Consider the following 20,026-nt stretch of genomic DNA (forward strand, 5'->3'; position numbering starts at 1 on the left):
CCACACGACTCCCATCCTTCCCCTGTCCTGTTTTCTAAGATGCATCCCGGGCGGATGCGAGGTCACCTGTGGGCAGGCGGAAGACTTCTCCGCAGCGGCCTAGAGGGAGAGGGAGGCGGGAAAGGGGCTGGGGATGCGGTGACCCGGGAGGAGAGGGCGCGGGGAAGCCCCCGTGCGGGTCTCCCCGGACGCCGCGGCCACAGCAGGGACCCGAGGCGCCTGCGCGGCCGCCGCCCCCGCCGCAGCATCCCTGCGCCGGGTCCCCGGGCGCGCGCGAGCGCGCGGGAGGGAGGAGGGGCGCGCTGGCCCCTCCGCCCCGCGCGGCCACGTGATGCCGGCCGAGGAGACTGGAGCGGCGGCGGCGGCGCGCGGCGGCAGACTGGTGCAGCGCCCGGCGCGCGCGGCGGCACCTCCTCCGCCTGCTTCTCCTTCCCTCCTTCTCCTCCCGGGAGCCTCGACGGTCCCTTGCCCTCCGCCCGGCTCCTCGCCGCCGCGTCCCCGCCGCCGCGGGGCCCCGAGGAGGAGGCGAGGACGCAGCTGCGGCGCCGCCGCCGCCGTTAGACGGGGGGACTCGCGGGGGAAGGGGGTCCCCCGGCCGCCGCCGCCGAGGCCAGCCCTCCCGCGGGGTCTCCGCTTTCTCTTCGCGTCGCCGCCGGCGCCCGCTCTCGGCCGGGATGGGGCTCCTGGACTCGGAGCCGGGCAGCGTCCTGAACGCGGTGTCCACGGCGCTCAACGACACCGTGGAGTTCTACCGCTGGACCTTGTCCATCACAGGTAAAGCCGCCGCCTCGCCATCCTCGCCGTCCTCTCCATTCTCGCCATCCTCCCCCGAGGGGGGCCTCAGCCTCGGCCCCGACTGCCCTCCGACCCCCGCCCGGCGGCTGTTGGGGTGCTGCGGGTCCGAGGACCGGCCGGCGGGCGGGCGGGCGGGCACTGGTTAAATCGGATCCGAACGTTAAGGCGCTCCCCTCCCCCGGCGCCCGCACGGTTTCCCTCTTGAGCTCCTTCCAGCGGGTCTCGCCAGGTTTCTCGGATGCAGGCGCTTCGATCGCAGCTGGAGCCTGGCGCAGGCCCGCCCCACCCTGTGGCCGCGCACCTGCCGGGCTCTGACCGTTCTCTCCGGCTCCGGGGTCTGCTGTAACCTTTAGGAACATTCCGTGATGGGGCTCGGGGGAGGGGAGCAGGGCCCGGGGTGGGGGTAGGGGGTCGCTGTCCTTTTGGGCTCCTGGTTGCCTTGACACACCTGCCCGTAATTTTCTTGTCTGGCTCGTCCGTCCGCAACATCGTTTGGAAGGAAAAGTCGGAAGCCATTGTTCGGCTCCTTGAACCTGGGAGGGGGTTAGTTTCGGAGGCTTTTTCATCCGCACGGAGGTTCCAAGTGATTGTCTGCGAAGGCTTTGCGCAGTGCAGTGCGGTCAGGGGGAGGGGGGGAAGCTAAAACAACCGGGAGAGAAATGGGGAATCTGTAGGATGGGGGGGTCTCTACAGCAGCACCTAGAGGTGGTCCCAGAAGCCTGCATGGGTATCATTTTCTTAAATTGACCAACTTTTCTCTTTCGCCCTCGCAGTTTAACAGGGATCCTTAGTTAACTGAGCTAGGCGGCTTTCCTGCCTAAGGGGAGGCAGTTGTTATACTTTACCATTTTTTTTTTCTTTATTTGCTTCAGTTACTTTTGGGTTTAAAGCGTTTACAAAATTTTAAAATAATAAACGAGGCCAACAGGATTTTAGGAGGGATCTTATGTTTTATCATTTGCCAGTCCTTTTGCAGTACTGCCCTTCATGCCAACAGTGGAAGAGGTTTACATGACATGTTACCGTCGTGCCTCCCTTCCCTAAAAATGGAAATATATTCCTATAGTTTGGTGTCTGTTGTATAGTTTGGTGTTTGTTGTTAGAGGCAGTGGTTGCAGCATGAATACATGGATATATGTTGTGGAAAAAAACGTATTCTGAAATTATTTCTGTGGGATACAAAATGATTTTTTGGCATTGCCTCGGTTTTAACTTCAGCAGAGTTCTTTTTGAGAAGATGTTAAGTTTGACAGTGAGAAATAAGCGATTTAATTAGCTGTTGCACTTGAAAATGGTTAAAAAGCAGTTTTTAATGGAGTCATTGATTTTTAAAGTCTCCCTTCTATGTAGTGTCCATTGAGGTTTTTGTGGTACCTACAAAAACTGGGAGAGATGTATCATTTCCTTCATCTCTGTGATTTTGGTTATTTAAACATTGCATCAGGGTTTCCCATTACACAATTGTGCAGAGCTGAACATCAGGCATATTGGTTGGCAGATAATTGCACTTTGCATATTTCAGACTCCAGACATTGTCAAGGTCCTCCAATCTCCATATAGCCAGCCACACCCAGGACTTCTCATGCCTGTCTGTCTTCCCTCCCTCAGAGCTTTCCCACCTTTGGGAAGGCTCCATTTCAGAACCATTGAGAACAAAGGTAGAATGTACCTTTCTGTGATGGTTAGTTCCTTCCTAATGATGCTGGTTGGAGAAGGAAATGGCACCCCACTCCAGTACTCTTGCCTGGAGAATCCCATGGATGGAGGAGCCTGGCGGGCTACAGTCCACGGGATTGCAAAGAGTCGGACACAACTGAGCGACTTTACTTACTTACTTACTTACTTAATGATGCTGGTATTAAAAAAAAAAAAAAGTCACAAATGAAGTGGGAAATTTCATGCAGTTGCCTCATGTGAAAGCTTTCCTCTGGCCTGTGAAGGGCAAATAAAATAATATAGTATCGTGGACCAAGCCTGAGAAATGAGAGTAGCTACCAGAAAGAAGTGACCTCTCACTAGCAGGTCAGAAGGAAGGTATTTGCCCATGCTCTGGCTATCCACTTACGAAACCTGAGACTGCTTCCTTGCTTTCTGTAATGAGCTACCTAGTGTAGGTAGATGGTATTTCTTAACCAACTTAGAGGCTTAGTGGGATATAGTCTGCTCTGCTTGCTGCTGTGTAAGGAGGACTATTTCAGACTCAGGCAGAAGAGCTGGTCTGAACCCAGCGCTGCCCCATTTCTTCTCACCCTGTCGCCACACCCCCGCTTCTACGCTCTCCTGTCTTTGACTGATTCATAGGACTGATTCCAAGAGGCCCTCCTTCCTATAACTTCATGAATATCTGGGTGAAGGAGTTTCAAAGTAGAAAAGTAGCTTAGGAGATGAGGCTGAAGAAAAAGTTGAAGAATTTGAAAGGAGGGTAAGATAAAAGTGGGCAGAGAGAAAGATGGTCTTGAGAAATAGTGGTGAGTATGGCTAAAGAATGCAGATCCTCCAGGGAGAGCAAGAGATGAACAAGGCTGCCTGCCCTGGAGCGCTTTCATCCCCACGTGGTAGCTGTGGGCTTCTTGCTTTCTGTTCTGTCAGTTCATTAAATATTTCTCTCCCCTGAGGTGTCTGCCTAAGTGTAAAGTTAGTGTCAAGGTTTCTGCCTAACTCTATCTACTTTGGGCAGTCTAATAGGAATAGTTACACACTTGGGGAGTACATTTGATGATTCCAAAGATTTTTGCCCTAGGGCAATGTCTGGAAAAATTAAAATTTTTTGCTATTATATTAAATGATGGTATTTAGTAACACATGTCCAAAGCAATGCATAAAAACCGGGCTTTTCAAAGACACATATCTAGCAAATGCAGAATATGTCCTGCAGTGTATGAACATGCAAAATGTTATTTTTACCATGTAATTAACAGTGTTTACCTTGGAATTGAAACTGTGAAAGAGCTGTACTCTTAGAAAACCTTCAAAAATAATTTTTCTCTGTATTTTTAGATATTTTGAACAAGTAAGTGAGTCTTAGTTTATAATATAAAGGAAAGTATAGACTGATACAGGACTTTTTTAATACCAGTTGGTGGCATGAGAATAGGTACTCTGATGTCATTGTGGTGTTTTCCTTCTGTTCTTTCATTTTATGAATACATTAAAAGCATTGGACTGGGATCCTAGGCTCAAAGTGTATATCTACTCAAGAAAAATTGTAGGTACGATTTCAAAACTGATGAGTCAATATCCCCAACTTACAAATACCCTAATTGTCTATATTTTCCATTGCATTTATTATTTTAGTAATTACTTATTAGTAGCATTTTGTGTTAGTAGCATTTGTGTTAATGCTACTTATTAGTAGCATTAACAAAGAAACATCTTAGAAAGTTAATAACCAGCATGTCCACTCTAAGGCCAGTTGTCTCTGGAGGTACCATATTTCTTTTTGACCACATGTTTGTAAACAGCCATTGTTCATGGAATATGTTTGCACATTGCATGTGTGCTCGGCAGGGCACTGCTCTATGTTCACTAATATAGCAGACTATAGTTGGGTGAAAAATGAGTTGTCTACTTGGGAGTTGTGATCAAAGTAGGTAGATGAGTAGGACTTGAGATCAGAATGTGAAAGGCCAGTCTATCTGACCTTCCCCTCACTTTGGAGGGTCAGATGGGAGAAGTGTGGTCCAAGAGGGTAGAGGCCTCTTGTGGGGTGATGATAAAATCTGGAAGCGAGGCTTGTATAAACTTTCCTTCTTATCTCATCACTTGCCATGTGCTGGCACTGTTCTGGGCTCTGGGATAGAATGAGGACAAGTGGTCACCACCCCAGGCAGCTTGTGAAGTCTGGAGATGACACCCATTCCAACTTCCTTGCTGTCATGGTCTCAAAGCAGTGTGGTCAGAGTCAGGGTCAGGCCTCGCTGGAGCCTGGGGAAGGTCAGGAAACTCCTCTACTCTCCGTGTCTCCACTTCCACTTGCCTGGCAGTCTTGAGTTGTGAGAAGGGTGTATGGCTCTGTCTTTAGAGTATTTAAGCTGTTTCACCATGTGAAATTGATGTGGATGCTGTTGGAGAGTGTTTATTAGGTTGACTAAAAATGGATGTCAAAACTAAAAGTCCATGGAAACTAGGAATGAGTTTAAGGGCCAGTGAGTCAGACAGGTGTGCTGAAACTTGAGGGCTCACGGAAGGGGGTGTTTAACTCAGCTCAGATAGGCAAGGGTCTGTTCCACAGTTTCCTGGGCCCCAGAGGCGCATGGGTCTTAAACAGGTTATTCAGTTACACTGGGGCTTCCCAGGTGGCATTACTGGTAAAGTATCCACCTGCCAATGCAGGAGAAGCAAGAGACAACAAGGGTTCAATCTCTGGGTCAAGAAGATCCCCTGGAGTAGGAAATGGTGCCCCACTCCAGTATTCTTGCCTGGAAAATTCCATGGGCAGAGGAGCCTGGTGGGCTACAGTCCATGGGGCCACAAAGAGTTGGGCACTATTGAGCATAGCACAGCATTATTGCATATTGATCTTGTTATTTGTCACAGCTAATGTATAGTTGTTTTTTTAAATCCACGTCATTATCTAAAATAGGTTTTCTGTTTGGACTAGTGTGGGAACTCATCATTTTCAGTGTTTCTTTGAGAAAAGACATTCTAAGTTCTAGACACTGAAAGACAAATACATGTTCATCTTCTAATGTGGTGTCTCCCTTAGGCCATGTTTTCAACGAAGTCCTCCTCTTACCTTTTTTCACAGCCTCCCTGCAGCCTCCAGGAAGTCCATGCTGCTGCAGGGTTTTGTCTGTTTGTTTGGTCCTGGACTCTAATGTCTGATACTCTTGTCCATTCCGCCAAAGTATCCAATCACAGATGGAATGCCAGGAGGGGAGAACAATGCAGGCTCTAAAACGGGAATCGGGACACAGTTTTACACAGTTAGATTCTTTGGCTTTGGGAAACAAGGTTTTAAGAATTACATAGATAATTATATCAGTGAGTGCTTTTGTGATCTTAAGAGCCACAGGAAGTTGGTCATCCTTTTAAAATTCAATGTTTTGTTTTTTTCCTAAGTCCTGTGATAATGTCATTAGTGAATGATTTAATGTTAACCAAAGTATTATCTTTGAATTATTGAGTCACTTATTATTTCGAATTAGACGTCTGTGGTCACATAGAGAAGAGTCGGGTAGCAGAATCTGTCTTTTCTCACGTTGAGATGGCTCTTTTTTCTTTTTCCTTATCAGGACATTTTTTCCTGTTCAAGGTGCCATTGTTTCATTTTCCCTTAGGATGAGAATGTATTACAATATATATGTTACAAAATCATAGGGATCTTGACTTTTGGAGAAGAGAGGGGAGTAAGAAGTACTTAGCCTCTCAAAACCCAGTTTCCAGCTCTCCTGTCTGCGCTGGTCCCTGTCCACAGGCCCGCAGCTCGAACCAACCTGGAAGACTCACGCTTGAGTAAAACAGGTGCACTTGATGTCGGCTGTCACACTGCCCTTGCCTTTCCTGCCCTTTGCCCTGGTTACCTTCCCACATGCCCTTCACCAGGCCCCGGCTCAGTCTCTCTCCCACGTGCCCAGCGCAGTTCATTGCTCCACCTGACCCCATTACCCTGAGCGCTCGCTCATGTGCCTTCTTGTGCAGTTTCTTCTGAGACTCTGTTTTCTTGCGCTGTTTTAACCTTCATTATTACTTATCTTTTCCCTTCTTTGTACTTTTCTCCCCAACACTGGGGAGTGTCCGTTCATCTGTTGACTTGACATGACTCTCTTAATCTAGCTTGATTTCAGATAGTGAAATTTCAGATACATTCTGATTGATAAATATTAGTAAGGCTTGGGATTACACTAAATTATGGAGAGTTTAAGGGGTTACAGTAAATTATGGAGAGTTTAAGAATGATCTTTATCATAAGTTAGTCTTAAATCAGTCAGTGTTGACTTGATTTAATGAAGGAATCAAACCATAAAATCACTTAGTAGCACAGAATATTCTCAAGAGATGTAGAACCAGATGCCGTTCTTCCTCTCTCTTCATCATCTGCACATAAGCACTGTGATGTGTGTGCAAGTGAGGCGTCCATGTGGTGTAGGAGATGGAGAGGACCCTGGACTGGGGTTTAGACTTTAGGCTTTAGTCCTGGACCTGCCACTAATTACCAGTGAGTGTGTATAGCGGGCACTTTGCTTTTCCAAGTCAACTTTTTTCATATGCAAATTGAGTTGAATTAGGTAATCTCTGCGGAGAAGGCAATGGCACCCCACTCCAGTACTCTTGCCTGGAAAATCCCATGGACTGAGGAACCTGGTAGGCTGCAGTCCATGGGGTCGCTAAGAGTCAGACACGACTGAGCGACTTCACTTTCACTTTTCACTTTCGTGCATTGGAGAAAGAACTGGCAACCCACTCCAGTGTTCTTGCCTGGAGAATCCCAGGGATGGGGGAGCCTGGTGGGCTGCCATCTATGGGGTCGCACAGAGTAGGACACGACTGAAGCGACTTAGCAGCAGCAGCAGCAGGTAATTTCTGAGGTCTCTCCTGGCTCTTAAATTCTAAATATAGGTGCAGCTTTAAAACATTCTTTACATAGATAAAGCAATTTCAAATAAACATATACTGATAAGTAATTGAAAACCTGACTCCAGGCAACAATTCCAGTCTTCACCAGTAAAACTGTTATTAGTGCTGTGTAAGGAGAAGGCAATGGCACCTCACTCCAGTACTCTTGCCTGGAAAATCCCATGGATGAAGGAGCCTAGTAGGCTGCAGTCCATGGGGTCGCTAAGAGTCAGGACACAACTGAGCGACTTCACTTTCACTTTTCACTTTCATGCATTGGAGAAGGAAATGGCAAGCCACTCCAGTGTTCTTGCCTGGAGAATCCCAGGGATGGGGGAGCCTGGTGGGCTGCCGTCTATGGGGTCGCACAGAGTCGGACACGACTGAAGTGACTTAGCAGCAGTGCTGTGTAAATATTAAAAATAACAAGTTCATGTTTAGTCCTTTTCACTTTCTCTTATTTGCGTCATAAGGGATAGGTGAAGGAATAAAAAAACGCAGAGATGCAGATATTTAAGCCCCTGTTTTTTTGATGTAGTACTATGTTTGTTGCTGTAATACTCTAATGATCTAGGTATTTCTCAAACAACCCAGAGTTAACTATTTTGTCAAAAATAATAGCAGTAACGTTAAAGAGTAAGTTTATTATTTTGAGGATGGCTTTTTACATGGTTTTGGAGAAGTTACTCATGATTTGAGGGGGCTTATATTTCTGCTTGTACAATGAGAAGATTTGAAACTACATGTCCCCTTCAGGCCTTTTTATTGAATTCTCAGAATAGCTCCTAAAGCAATGGCTTAGATAGTCTAAACTTAATTTTACTTCATACTTTTTTTCCTATAGAACATGCATATTTTATCATACATTATTAGAAAAGATTTTCAGTTTTAAGTACTCTTTGAGCATTTCTAGCAAATTTGGAAGTATGGCTTAAATTTTTTGTAAAATTGCTACTAATATGTAGGTTTTAGCATACAGGGAAAACAAAAGAAATTAAATGGTTTTGCTGTGTGTTCCTTAACTTTGGTTAGGCACTTTGGTATTAAAGCATCTTACTTTTGTCATTTATTCTTCTCCATGGAATATTGTAATTCTTAAAAAAAAAAACTCAATATAATACTTTATTTGTATTTAATTAGAATTTGAAAGTCAAATGCATTAATCCACTGAGGAATCAGTTTCTCGTTGTTAGGTGTGATCACATCAAGGCATTTGTGATTTTTGAACTGATTATTTGAAGGAGTAAGCTTCTCTTTTTTCATTTTGTTTGTTTATCAGATGAAAACTTAGGCACAGACATGTATTGTTAAAGAATTTCATGTATATTTGTTTACCCATATTCAGAGCAGCTCTGTTAATAATGGCCGAGAGTGGGAGCAACCCAAATACCCACTGATGGGTGAATAGATAAACTGTGATATATGCATACAATGGAATATTATTCAGCCTTAAAAAGAAAGGAAATTCCGACACAAGCTACAACATGGCTGAACCTTTTGCGCGTTATACTAAGTAACAGAAGCTAGTCAGGAAGAACCAAATACTGGTGATTATGAAGTCCCTAAAATAGTTATATTCATAGAAAAAGAAAGTAGAGTGGTGGTTGCCAGGGGTTGGGAAGGTGGTGGGGAGACAGGGACTTGTTTAATGGATATAGAGTTTCAGTTTCAAAAGATGAGAAAGTTCTGGAGGCTGGTTGCACAACATTGTGAATACATGTAACACTAATGACGTGTACACTAATGACATGTATACTTTAGAAACGGTTGAGATAGTAAAGTTTATGTATTTTTACTACAATTTTAAAAAGATTTTCATGTGTTGTAAAATTAATATAGCATCTCTAGAAATGATCTTTCTTTGGTGTTCATTGCCAAAACACTAAAACTGTTTGTTTGTTTGTTTATCATAAAATGTCTCTCTTTGTAGAGTATTCATGCTGCTGCTGCTGCTAAGTCGCTTCAGTCGTATCCGACTCTGTGTGACCCCACAGACGGCAGCCCACCAGGCTCCCCCGTCCCTGGGATTCTCCAGGCAAGAACACTGGAGTGGGTTGCCATTTCCTTCTCCAATGCATGAAGGTGAAAAGTGAAAATGAAGTCGCTCAGTCATGTCCGACTCCTAGCGACCCCATGGACTGCAGCCCACCAGGCCCCTACATCCATGGGATTTTCCAGGCAAGAGTACTGGAGTGGGTTGCCATTGCCTTCTCCGTGCTGTTGCTTTTTAAAAAAAGTACCCAAATGGTACTAGAAGGCTTCCCAGGTGGCACTAGTGGTAAAGAACCCACCTGCCAATGCAGAAGATGTAAGAGATGTGAGTTTGACCCCTGGGTCAGGAAGGTACCCTGGAGAAGGGAAGGGCAACCCACTACGGTATTCTTGCCTGGAGAATCCCATGGGCAGAAGAGGCTGGTGGGCTACAGTCCATGGGGTTGCAAAGAGTCGAACATAACTGAAGTGACTTAGCGCACATGCATGCAAATGGCCAGAAAGTAGCAAATGACAGGGACTACAGCCTTGGCTTTGTATTTTGCTTTACAGGATTACCGAGAACTTCACAACTCTGGGGTTTAGGCCTGGCCAGCAGTGATATTTTCCATGTTTAGAAGTTAACTTGTACGTGACAGTGTAGTGGAAACGAATTGAAAGAGGTTGTTTCATCTCTTAGCCCAGTGCCCTTGTTTCCCATTGTGCTCGCCCAGCAAGAAGGCAAAGTCTCTTATTTTACCTTACCTTACACTGCTTTCTCATGGACATAGTATCACCATATAGAATTCTAAATCTGAACAGAGTCATAATACCACTAGAGGTAATCTAAAGAAAAGCATCTGAAATGCTTAATGGTGCTGTAAGGGCTGTTGTATGAAATTAAACTAAAGTATTATATATATATACACACACACACACATACATATATATGTATATATATTTGTTGTTTAGTTGCTAAATTGTGTCCAACTCTTTTGTGACTGCATAGAATGGGGAAACAGTGGAAACAGTGACTGACTTTATTTTTCTGGGCTCCCGCCATGAAATTAAAAGACGCTTACTCCTTGGAAGGAAAGTTGTGACCAACCTAGACAACATATTAAAAAGCAGAGACATTACTTTGCCAACAAAAGTCCGTCTAGTCAAGGCTGTGGTTTTTCCAGTAGTCATGTATGGATGTGAGAGTTGGACTATAAAGAAAGCTGAGCACCGAAGAATTGATGCTTTTGAACTGTGGTGTTGGAGAAGACTCTTGAGAGTCCTTTGGACTGCAAGGAGATCCAGCCAGTCTATCCTAAAGGAGATCAGTTGTTCACTGGAAGGACTGATGTTGAAGCTGAAACTCCACTACTTTGGCCACCTGATGCAAAGAGCTGACTCACTTGAAAAGACCCTGATGCTGGGAAAGATTGAGGGCAGGAGGAGAAGGGGACGACAGAGGATGAGATGGTTGGATGGCATCACGGACTCAATGGACATGGGTTTGGGTGGACTCCAGGAGTTGGTGATGGACAGGAAGGCCTGGCGTGCTGCGGTTCATGGGGTCGCAAAGAGTCAGACACGACTGAGTGACTGAACTGAACTGAGACTGTAGCCCTCCAGGGTCTTCTGTCTATGGGATTTCCCGGGCAAGAATACTGGCGTGGGTTGCCATTCATTTCCTTCTCCAGGGGACCTTCCTGACCCAGAAATTGAACCCGTGTCTCCTGCATTACAGGTGGATTCTTTACTACTGTGCCAACTGGGAAGTCCATATACCATATATATGAATATATATATATAAAATATAAAAAGTGGTAGTGGTATTTAGCCTGAGAAGGTGAAGGTGACTTCCATATTATGGACTCGCCTAGGACCTTAAAAAAAAGTATATTCAAAGTGAATTATGAAAGTGTTTGCCAAACTTCATAATATAAGAACTAAAAACTTATTAATTAGTTATTTAGTGAAGAGGAATTCAGGATCCATTATGGATATTCAGCAAATAGAACAGTTAGCAAGAGAAGATCTTAACCAAAGTTTCCGTTAAAACACACCTCATACTCCAGTAGTATCTCAATGTTTTTTTACTTTTAGTTTTTTTAAAGCCACACTGATAGCACTAAGGGTGGTATTTGGACTTTGAACTCTCAGATTAGCACATGGAGGATGTTTTATGACTGCTTTTTCTGAGAAGCCCAGCAAAGTGTGAAAATGAGGTGAGAAGATTACTTGCCTGCATTCTGTCTTGGCTTCCTGTATGCATAACATTATTCTTCTATATCAAATGTACATATGTTTAAGTCCATTTCTTCATCATCAGATCAGATCAGATCAGTCGCTCAGTCGTGTCTGACTCTTTGCGACCCCATGAATGGCAGCACGCCAGGCCTCCCTGTCCATCACCATCTCCTGGAGTTCACTCAGACTCACGTCCATCGAGTCAGTGATGCCATCCAGCCATCTCACCCTCTGTCGTCCCCTTCTCCTCCTGACCCCAATCCCTCCCAGCATCAGACTCTTTTCCAATGAGTCAACTCTTCGCATGAGGTGGCCAAAGTACTGGAGTTGCAGCTTTAGCATCATTCCTTCCAAAGAAATCCCAGGGCTGATCTTCAGAATGGACTGGTTGGATCTCCTTGCAGTCCAAGGGACTCTCAAGAGTCTTCTCCAACACCGCAGTTCAAAAGCATCAATTCTTTGGTGCTCAGCCTTCTTCACAGTCCAAGTCTCACATCCATACATGACCACAGGAAAAACCATAGCCTTGACTAGACGGACCTTTGTTGGAAAAGTAATGTCTCTGCTTTTGAATATGCTATCTAGGTTGGTCATAACTTTCCTTCCAAGGAGTAAGCGTCTTTTAATTTCATGGCTGCAGTCACCATCTGTAGTGATTTTGGAGCCCCGGAAAATAAAGTCTGACACTGTTTCCACTGTTTCCCCATCTATTTCCCATGAAGTGATGGGACCGGATGCCATGATCTTCGTTTTCTGAAGGTTGAGCTTTAAGCCAACTTTTTCACTTTCCACCTTCACTTTCATCAAGAGGCTTTTCAGTTCCTCTTCACTTTCTGCCATAAGGATGGTGTCATCTGCGTATCTGAGGATATTGATATTTCTCATAGAGTTGTTAAATAATGCCTACTGTGAACATTAACATAGGTGTATAAAATGGAAATTGCAGCATTTTATAGTCCATAATGATCCTATACTAGAAGCTCAGTAAATAGCAGTGAGTTTCAGCATATGAAGATGGTATCTAAATTCATGGTTAAAAAGTATATATTATACATATGCATATACATCTGCCTCTCCTTGTGACCTATGACTGCCCTAAATCTCCCCCACTGGCTTTTATGAATATGTAATTTTTTAAACCATGAATATAGATATAGTCTGCACATGGTAGAACTCACTACTGTTTATTGAACTTCTATTATAGGACTTATGAATTATAGAAAGCTATGATAGGAATTTTATGTACTTTGTATTATTTAATGTTTCTTCGTGTCCTTAGAAGAGGACTTCCCTGGTGGCTCAGTGGTAAAGAATCTGCCTGCAATGCAGGAGACTTGGGTTTGATCCCTGGGTTAGGAAGATACCCTGGAGAGGGAAGGGGCAACCAACTCTAGTATTCTTGCCTGAGAAATCTCTGGTGGGCTGCTGTCCGTGGGATTGCAAGAGTCGGACACAATTTAGTGACTAAACCACCACCATGATGAAGAGATAGACTTAAAACTGTACAACTAGAAAGTAACAGAGCTGGGATGAAATTGAGATCTTTTACCTCCGTCTTTCATTGGTGACCTTTGCATAAAGCAACACAGCCTCCTTACTCGTCCTGCAAATACTGTTTTATTGTCCAGTCATCATGGTGAACATTTATTGAATGTTTATTATGGGCCAAGCTCTCTGACCAGTGCTTTGTATGTGTCACATTTAATCCTTATACTCCTTTGGGTTTAGTATGTAACTATCCCCATTTTATTTATTTTTTTTTTCAGTTAAATTTTTTTTTTTAATTATTTTTTATTGGAGCTTCCCAGGCAGGTTCGATCCCTGAGTCAGGAAGATTCCCTGAAGAAGGAAATGACTACCCACTTCAGAATTCTTGCCTGAGAAGTCCTATGGACAGAGAAGCCTGGCAGGCTATAGTCCATAGGGTCGCAAAAAGTTGGACATGACTTCACGATTAAACAACAGCATGTGTGGGTGCTCAATTGCTCAGTCGTGTCTGACTCTTTGTGGCCCATGGACTGTAATCCACCAGACTCCTCTGTTCATGGGACTCTCCAGGCCAAGAATACTGGAGGGGGTTGCCATTTTTTTCTTCCAGGGGATCTTCCTGACCCAGGGATCGAACCCATGTCTCTTGCGTCTCCTGTATTGGCAGGTAGATTATTTACCACTAAGCCACCTGGGAAGCCCAAGCAACAGCAACAGCAATTTTTATTGGAGTATAGCTGCTTTACAATCTTGTGTTTCTACTATCCCCATTTTCTAAGCAGATAGACCAACCTTCCAGATAATATCCATTTAGGACCAACCCTCCCAAATTAAGCCTTCGTGTAAATGATCTGCACCTCGTATCACACATTGACTCACTCACCTTGTCTGCGTTACTGCCTTTTCTCCTTTGAAGCTTCTGAGTCCGTCCCTATTTTAGCTGCTCTCTATGAGAAATTTTATAATTTCTCTCGCTTTTCACCTTTATTGTGTTCTCTGTACAGATATACTTGGAACCAGAATTCTTTTTTCTCTGTGTTAACTCCTTTCTTCATTCTTGCAGGCTCTTGGGTGACTAGTATACAGCTGAGTTCATAAAACTCTACGCTGGCCATTGAACCCCTCAGAGCCTTGCTGGTGATGACCTGCACTCTCTCCAGTCTGCCCATCACACTCTGACCTCTTAGTCTTTTCTCGCTCAGCCTCCGAATTCTTCAAGAGCTGCCCTTTCCTTCAGTTCATCCAGGCATTCTTCCAAACTGAAAGCAGCATTCTCTGCCCTGAGCCCAGAGTGGGTTAAAGCAGACAGACATTTCCCCTGGTCATCACCCTGACTCACCCCCGAGTCCTCCGCTATCTTCAGAATGTTTCATTTCTAGAGTAAATCTCAGCTGGTGACCTGTCCCCTTGTATCCAGACCTTTCTTCTCTGCTTCTGCCTATTTCATCTCACTGATACCCCAAATCTTCCTTGGCTTGAAGAATATATTAAGCATCAGATTTTAGACTGGTACACAGAAGAGGTGGTATTTAGTTTATCCTTGTCACAGAGATAAGATCTTTCTCAGACTCTTCTTGACAGCAGTTATCTACATTTGCTCATTAAAAATTTCTTTTAGCAAGTTTTTGCAAGTATTGTTGTAGAGATGCATCAAGGAACAAGGGCTGTAGCCCTGGCCCTCATGATACTTCTAATAATTGGAGGAAGACATTGACTACACCTCTTTGGGGTGCTTTCAGTGTACAGCATAACATGAAGTCACTGTTATTTTTTATAGTCTTTAGAGGCGAATGGATTTATAACAATATCACCTGAAGATTAGTGATTAGCTTCCAGGTGTTAAAAACATGGAGTTGATTTGCAGTTGTTGGTTCTAATTTATTAAGGAGGGGTGAATAGTTACAATGTGTAGTACATACTTCTTGATGTCTTGACTATACTCCAGAAGCTACTCAGTGTCTCTAGTTGGTTGCTGGACTTGTGTTTTTCTTTTGTCTGTGGGAGGTTAAGGGCTTCCCTGGTGGCTCAGATGGTAAAGAATACACTTAAATGCAGGAGACCCAGTTCGATACCTGAGTCGGGAAGATCCCCAGGAGAAGGGAATGACCATCCACTCCAGGATTCTTGTCTGGAGAATTCCATGGACAGAGGAGTCTGGCGGGCTGCTGTCCATCGGGTCACAAAGAGTCGGACACAACTAAGCGACTAAGCATTATGGGAGGTTAAATAGAGGTAGACGTTGTTAGAAAACAAAACTAGCTGATTTATTCAGGGAGGCTCTAGGAACAAACAAATCAAAATTACATGACTTGATCATGTATTATATAAAGTAGGCCCACACTTCTGAATAGACTAAAGCAGTTCTTAGACTTTAATGTGTTAATCACCTAGAAAACTAATTAAAGCACAGCTCTGGCTTAGTAAGTCTTAAGTGAGGCCTGAGAGTCTGCATTTCAAGTAAGTTTCCAAGATGTGCTTTTCTGCTAGTGCAGAGACCACACTTTCTTTTTTTTTTTTAATTATGTATTTATTTTTGGCTGTGCTGGGTCTCCACTGCTGCAAGCAGGGGCTCCTTGCTAGCTCCAGCGTGCGGGCTTCTTGTTTTGGTGGCTTCTCTTGTTGTGGAGCTTGGGCTCTAGGGCTCGTGGGCTCGGTAGTTGCAGTTTGAGGGCCCTAGAGCTCGGGCTCAGTAGATGGGGTGCTCGGACCTAGTGGTCCCTCGGCATGTGGGATCTTCCCAGACCAGAAATGAACCTGTGTCCCCTGCACCAGCAGGTGGATTCTTAACCACTGGACCACCAGGAAAGCCTGGGACCGCACTTCAAATAGCACAAGGATGGAGTTTTAATGTTTTTGATAATCTACTATGTACTACATACTAGGGCTTCCCTGGTAGCTTGGACGAAAGAATCTGCCTGCAGTGCAACAGTTCGCTCCCTGGGTTGGGAAGATTCGCCTTGGAGAAGGGAATGGCTGCCCACTCCAGTATTCTTGTCTGGAGAATCCCAGAGGAGCCTGGCGGAGTACAGTCCATGGGGTCGCAGGGAGTCAAACACGACTGAGAGACTGACACCGCAATCACTGTGTACTATGATAGGAAAACAAGAATTTCAAAATATTATTTTAAAATTTTAAAATATTTTTAAGAATTTTAAAATAATGTTATTAATATATATTTAAGAGAACCACAGCAATGGCATGGATTTATATAGAATACTTGTTTTTTTTCCCACTCCAACAGAGACTTTGTATTTTTTTTTAGAATGATATTGATCAAGGACTCTTGCTCATTTTATAGGAATCAAAAGGGCAGTTTAGAAATATCTTGAATGTTAGGAATCTGTATAGTTATAAAATTGAGTCACTTTGCTGTACAGCTGAGACTGGCACAACAGTGTAAATCGACTACGTGTGTGCTCACTCACTTAGTCGTGGCAGACTCTTTGTGACCTCATGGACTGTAGCCCACCAGACTCCTCTGTCCGTGGGATTCTCCAGGCAAGAATACTGGCGCGGGTCCCCATTTCCTTCTCCAAAGGATCTTCCCGACCCTGGGATTGAACATGCGTCTCCTGGGTCTTCTGCGCTGGCAGGCGGTTCTTTACCACTGAGCCACCTGGGGAGCCCTGTAAATCAACTGCACTTCAATAAAAATAAAATGTCTTGACTGTCGATTCTCACAGTAGCCATAATAATAGTAGCTGTTTTCTAGATACTTTGTGGCCTTCAGTGTGCTTGGGCTCAACCATTTGTGGGTGCAGCCACCGTGGGAACCTCTGTGGTTTTAGAGATCACGTCCCTGCCCTGTCTGGCATGGGACACAGTTAAGCAGACAGTGCCAGGACAGTGTCATGGCATGCTAGAGGCAGTCACAGCGTGCTTTAAAAGTTTCAGAAGAAATTCATGTTTAGTGAATTTTGAGTGCAAAAAGGGTTCGTGTTGGAGTGGCTTCCTGCAGAGGGTTTTCAGTTTGAACCTCAAAGCAACTCTGATTTGGGTAATCTAGTGGCGCTAGTGGTAAAGAATCCACCTGCCAGTGCAAGAGGTGTGGGTTCGATCCCTGGGTCAGGAAGATCCCCTGGAGTAGGAAGTGGCAACCCACTCCAATATTCTTGCCTGGAGAGTTCCAGGGGCAGAGGAGCCTGGCGGGCTACAGTCCATGGCGTGGCAAAGAATCAGACGCGACTGAGTAACTGAGCACGCACACATTATCACCTGCATTTTACATAGGAGAAAACTGCGGCCCAAGAGTTTCAGGTTCAAAGCCATGGGGCTGGAAAATGACCGATAGAGCTGGAATCCAGCTGTTGTCAGTTCAGGTCCTGCCCTCTGTTCCTGAGTGCCATATTCCCTCTGCTTTGTGTGACTCCCCAAGTCGTCACCCAACTAAGATTATTCCCTCCTGTAACCATGTGCCCTTCCTTATCAATTCTGGGAATTTGAATCTTCTAAAATTTTAAATTTTTACTAATTTTTCTTTTGATGGCCACTGAGCCACCTGGGAAGCCCTGTAAATCAACTGTCAGCTTAGACTACTTGCAGAAGAAAGTTCCTTCTAACTGGTAGAAATCCCAAGTTCTTAAAAGCTTTAGAAGAAATAAGCCTTTCAAGGAAAGAAGAGGCCTATAGAGCTTTTTAAGAAAATTGTTTTACTATACATAGTTTGTTGTAAGAATTAATTACAGTTGTTTGTATACAAGTAGAAGTTTCCAAGGACTTGGGTTACTTCAAAACTATTGGACTAAAAATATTTTATTATTTATTAAAATCTGGCTTACATTTTCTTAAAAGGATGCTTTTGCTTTTTTAAAAAAACTTTTTTCAAATAATTAAAAATTTAGAGTTAGACTTGTTATGCATTTGCTCTCCTGAATAAATTATAAAATGTGCTATATTCTCAGCATATTATATATGCTAAGAATATGTTATAAAATATATATGCTGAGCATATGTTATAAAATATTCTGTCTTCTCACTTTATAGTCTTCTGCTAAGATTAATTGCTGATGGTGATTTTTCTCTAATTTGGTTTAACTCTTGGGAGAGAGGAGGATTTAGTGGTTTGATTATTGTCAATAGTAAAGACAGTGCTGACATGTACTGAGCTCTTGTTCTCTGTCAGACAGTGTACGTCGTGTCTTTTTCCTCCCAGCAACCCTAACATCACCCATAAAGTCAGAGAGACTGGGTAGCTTGCTGGGGCTTATTCAGCTGGTGAATGAGAACGCTGGTGTCATAAGGCTGCTAGTCCGACTTGAGAGTTCATATTCAGAGCCTAGAGAACACCTCTAGGTTGGGAAGAAAAGGCCTAGAAGACATAGAGGGCTTGGCTCTTAGCCAGAGGGGCTCAGATGATCCCTGACATAGGACCCACCTTCCAGGTGATCCCTAACACATGACCCACCTGCCTGGAGATGCAGAGGGAACAGGGTGCAACAGAAGGAAGGGCCTGTGGCGTCCACGTGTGCTGGGAACGTACCCATTTAACTATCACCCATCAACCTTGTGAGACAGTTATTTTTTCTCATTAAAAAGAGTTGGAAAGAACAGTTGATCCTGCATCCATAGAGTCTGTTGCCCATCCCCTCTCTTGGTCCTCACGTCTTTCTCTATTTTCTCTTCCTTCCTCTCTGGTTGCTTCGCAGCCATTGATCCCACTCTTCCCTTAGGTGTTCCCCAGGGTTCAGCCTTCATTCGTTTTAGTCTTTCATTCTGTGTGTTCTTTCCCTTGTGACCTGAAATCCTGGAGGGGTTCTCACTGCCAGTGACTCCTCTGTGTTTCTGCTGCCCTGGCAGTCATCTGCAGCTCCAGACCCTGCTGGATACCTCCTGCTGGGTGTCCCACGAGTGCTTCAGACAGAAGAGGTTTAGAAAGCACCTGATTACCTCCTGCTCCTCTTCCTTTATGCTCTGTCCCAGATCCACAACTTCACCATATGTGCCACCAGCCGGGCCAGAAATCTGGGAGTAACCCCGAGCTTTTCTTTCGCTCTCACTTCTCACATCCACATCAGCCACCAAGCCTGTAGATTTTGCTCTTGTGACTTTCACATCTGCCTATCTTTTCCATTGGCAGTGCAACCCTTGAATCCAGGTTACACTCATTTCTTGCACAGTGTAGTGGTCTCCAAGGCTGGCTGCCCCGCCCATCAGCATCAGCAGGGGAATTTGAAGGTTGTAGTACTGAGCCCTACCCACAGAGATGTTGATTCAGTAGATCTGGGGTGGAAACTAGGAATCTACATTTTTAATCAGCAGATGGTTCTTCTGTGGGCAACAGACAGATACTTGAAAACCACTGACCCAGCTGGTTTTCCTGCCTTTCCCCTTCAGTCCATCCCCTGCTGCCTCCATCAGCATCTGCTGAAAGCCACATGTGGTCTCCAGTTTCTAACCAAGGAAGCATCTCTCTGTTATCTACAGGATAAGTTCCAGCCTCTTCAGCAGAGTTTGTGAGACTCTCCCAGGTCTAATCTGACCTGTAAATCTCTAGTCATTTCCTGTCATCTTTCCTTGTATATATCCTCTACCTCGGGCTTCCCTTGTGTGTCTCAGCTGGTAAAGAATCCACCTGCAATGTGGGAGACCTGGGTTCGATCCCTGGTTGGGAAGATCCCTGGAGAAGGGAAAGGCTATCCACTCCAGTATTCTGGCCCAGAGAATTCCATGGACTACTTGTATAGTCCATGGGGTCGCAAAGAGTCGGACACGACTGAGCGACTTTCACTTCACATCCTCTACCTCAGGCCTGCTTAGATTCCAGAGTAAGTTTTATTTCTTGATTTGTGGCTCCTTATACATATGGTTCTCTCTGCAGGAAAGCCTTCTGCCCTTCCTATCTGCTTGCCAAGTTTCTCCTCTTTTCTTCAAGGAATGGTTTGGGCATCAGCTCCGGAAGCTGCCCTTGTCACCTCTCTCCTGTCCCCAGACTGGCCTCTGATGTTGCTCTCAGAATCCTGCAAAGCAATTGATTTGT

General features: G+C 44.7%; 1 protein-coding gene across 1 annotated transcript in view; it reads left to right on the plus strand.

Annotated features, from left to right (window-relative positions):
• Positions 1 to 393: 393 nt before the first annotated feature.
• The window catches only part of ELOVL4 (ELOVL fatty acid elongase 4), a 39,534-nt gene continuing 19,901 nt past the window's right edge, over positions 394 to 20,026 (plus strand). The window contains exon 1 of the mRNA XM_006053418.4: positions 394 to 774. Within this exon, the coding sequence (XP_006053480.1) occupies positions 675 to 774 (100 nt within the window). The 5' untranslated portion in view covers positions 394 to 674. The remainder of the gene's footprint in view (positions 775 to 20,026) is intronic.

This window comes from Bubalus bubalis, chromosome 10 (assembly GCF_019923935.1).
Source record: "Bubalus bubalis isolate 160015118507 breed Murrah chromosome 10, NDDB_SH_1, whole genome shotgun sequence".
In the NCBI taxonomy this organism is placed as follows: Eukaryota; Metazoa; Chordata; class Mammalia; order Artiodactyla; family Bovidae; genus Bubalus; species Bubalus bubalis.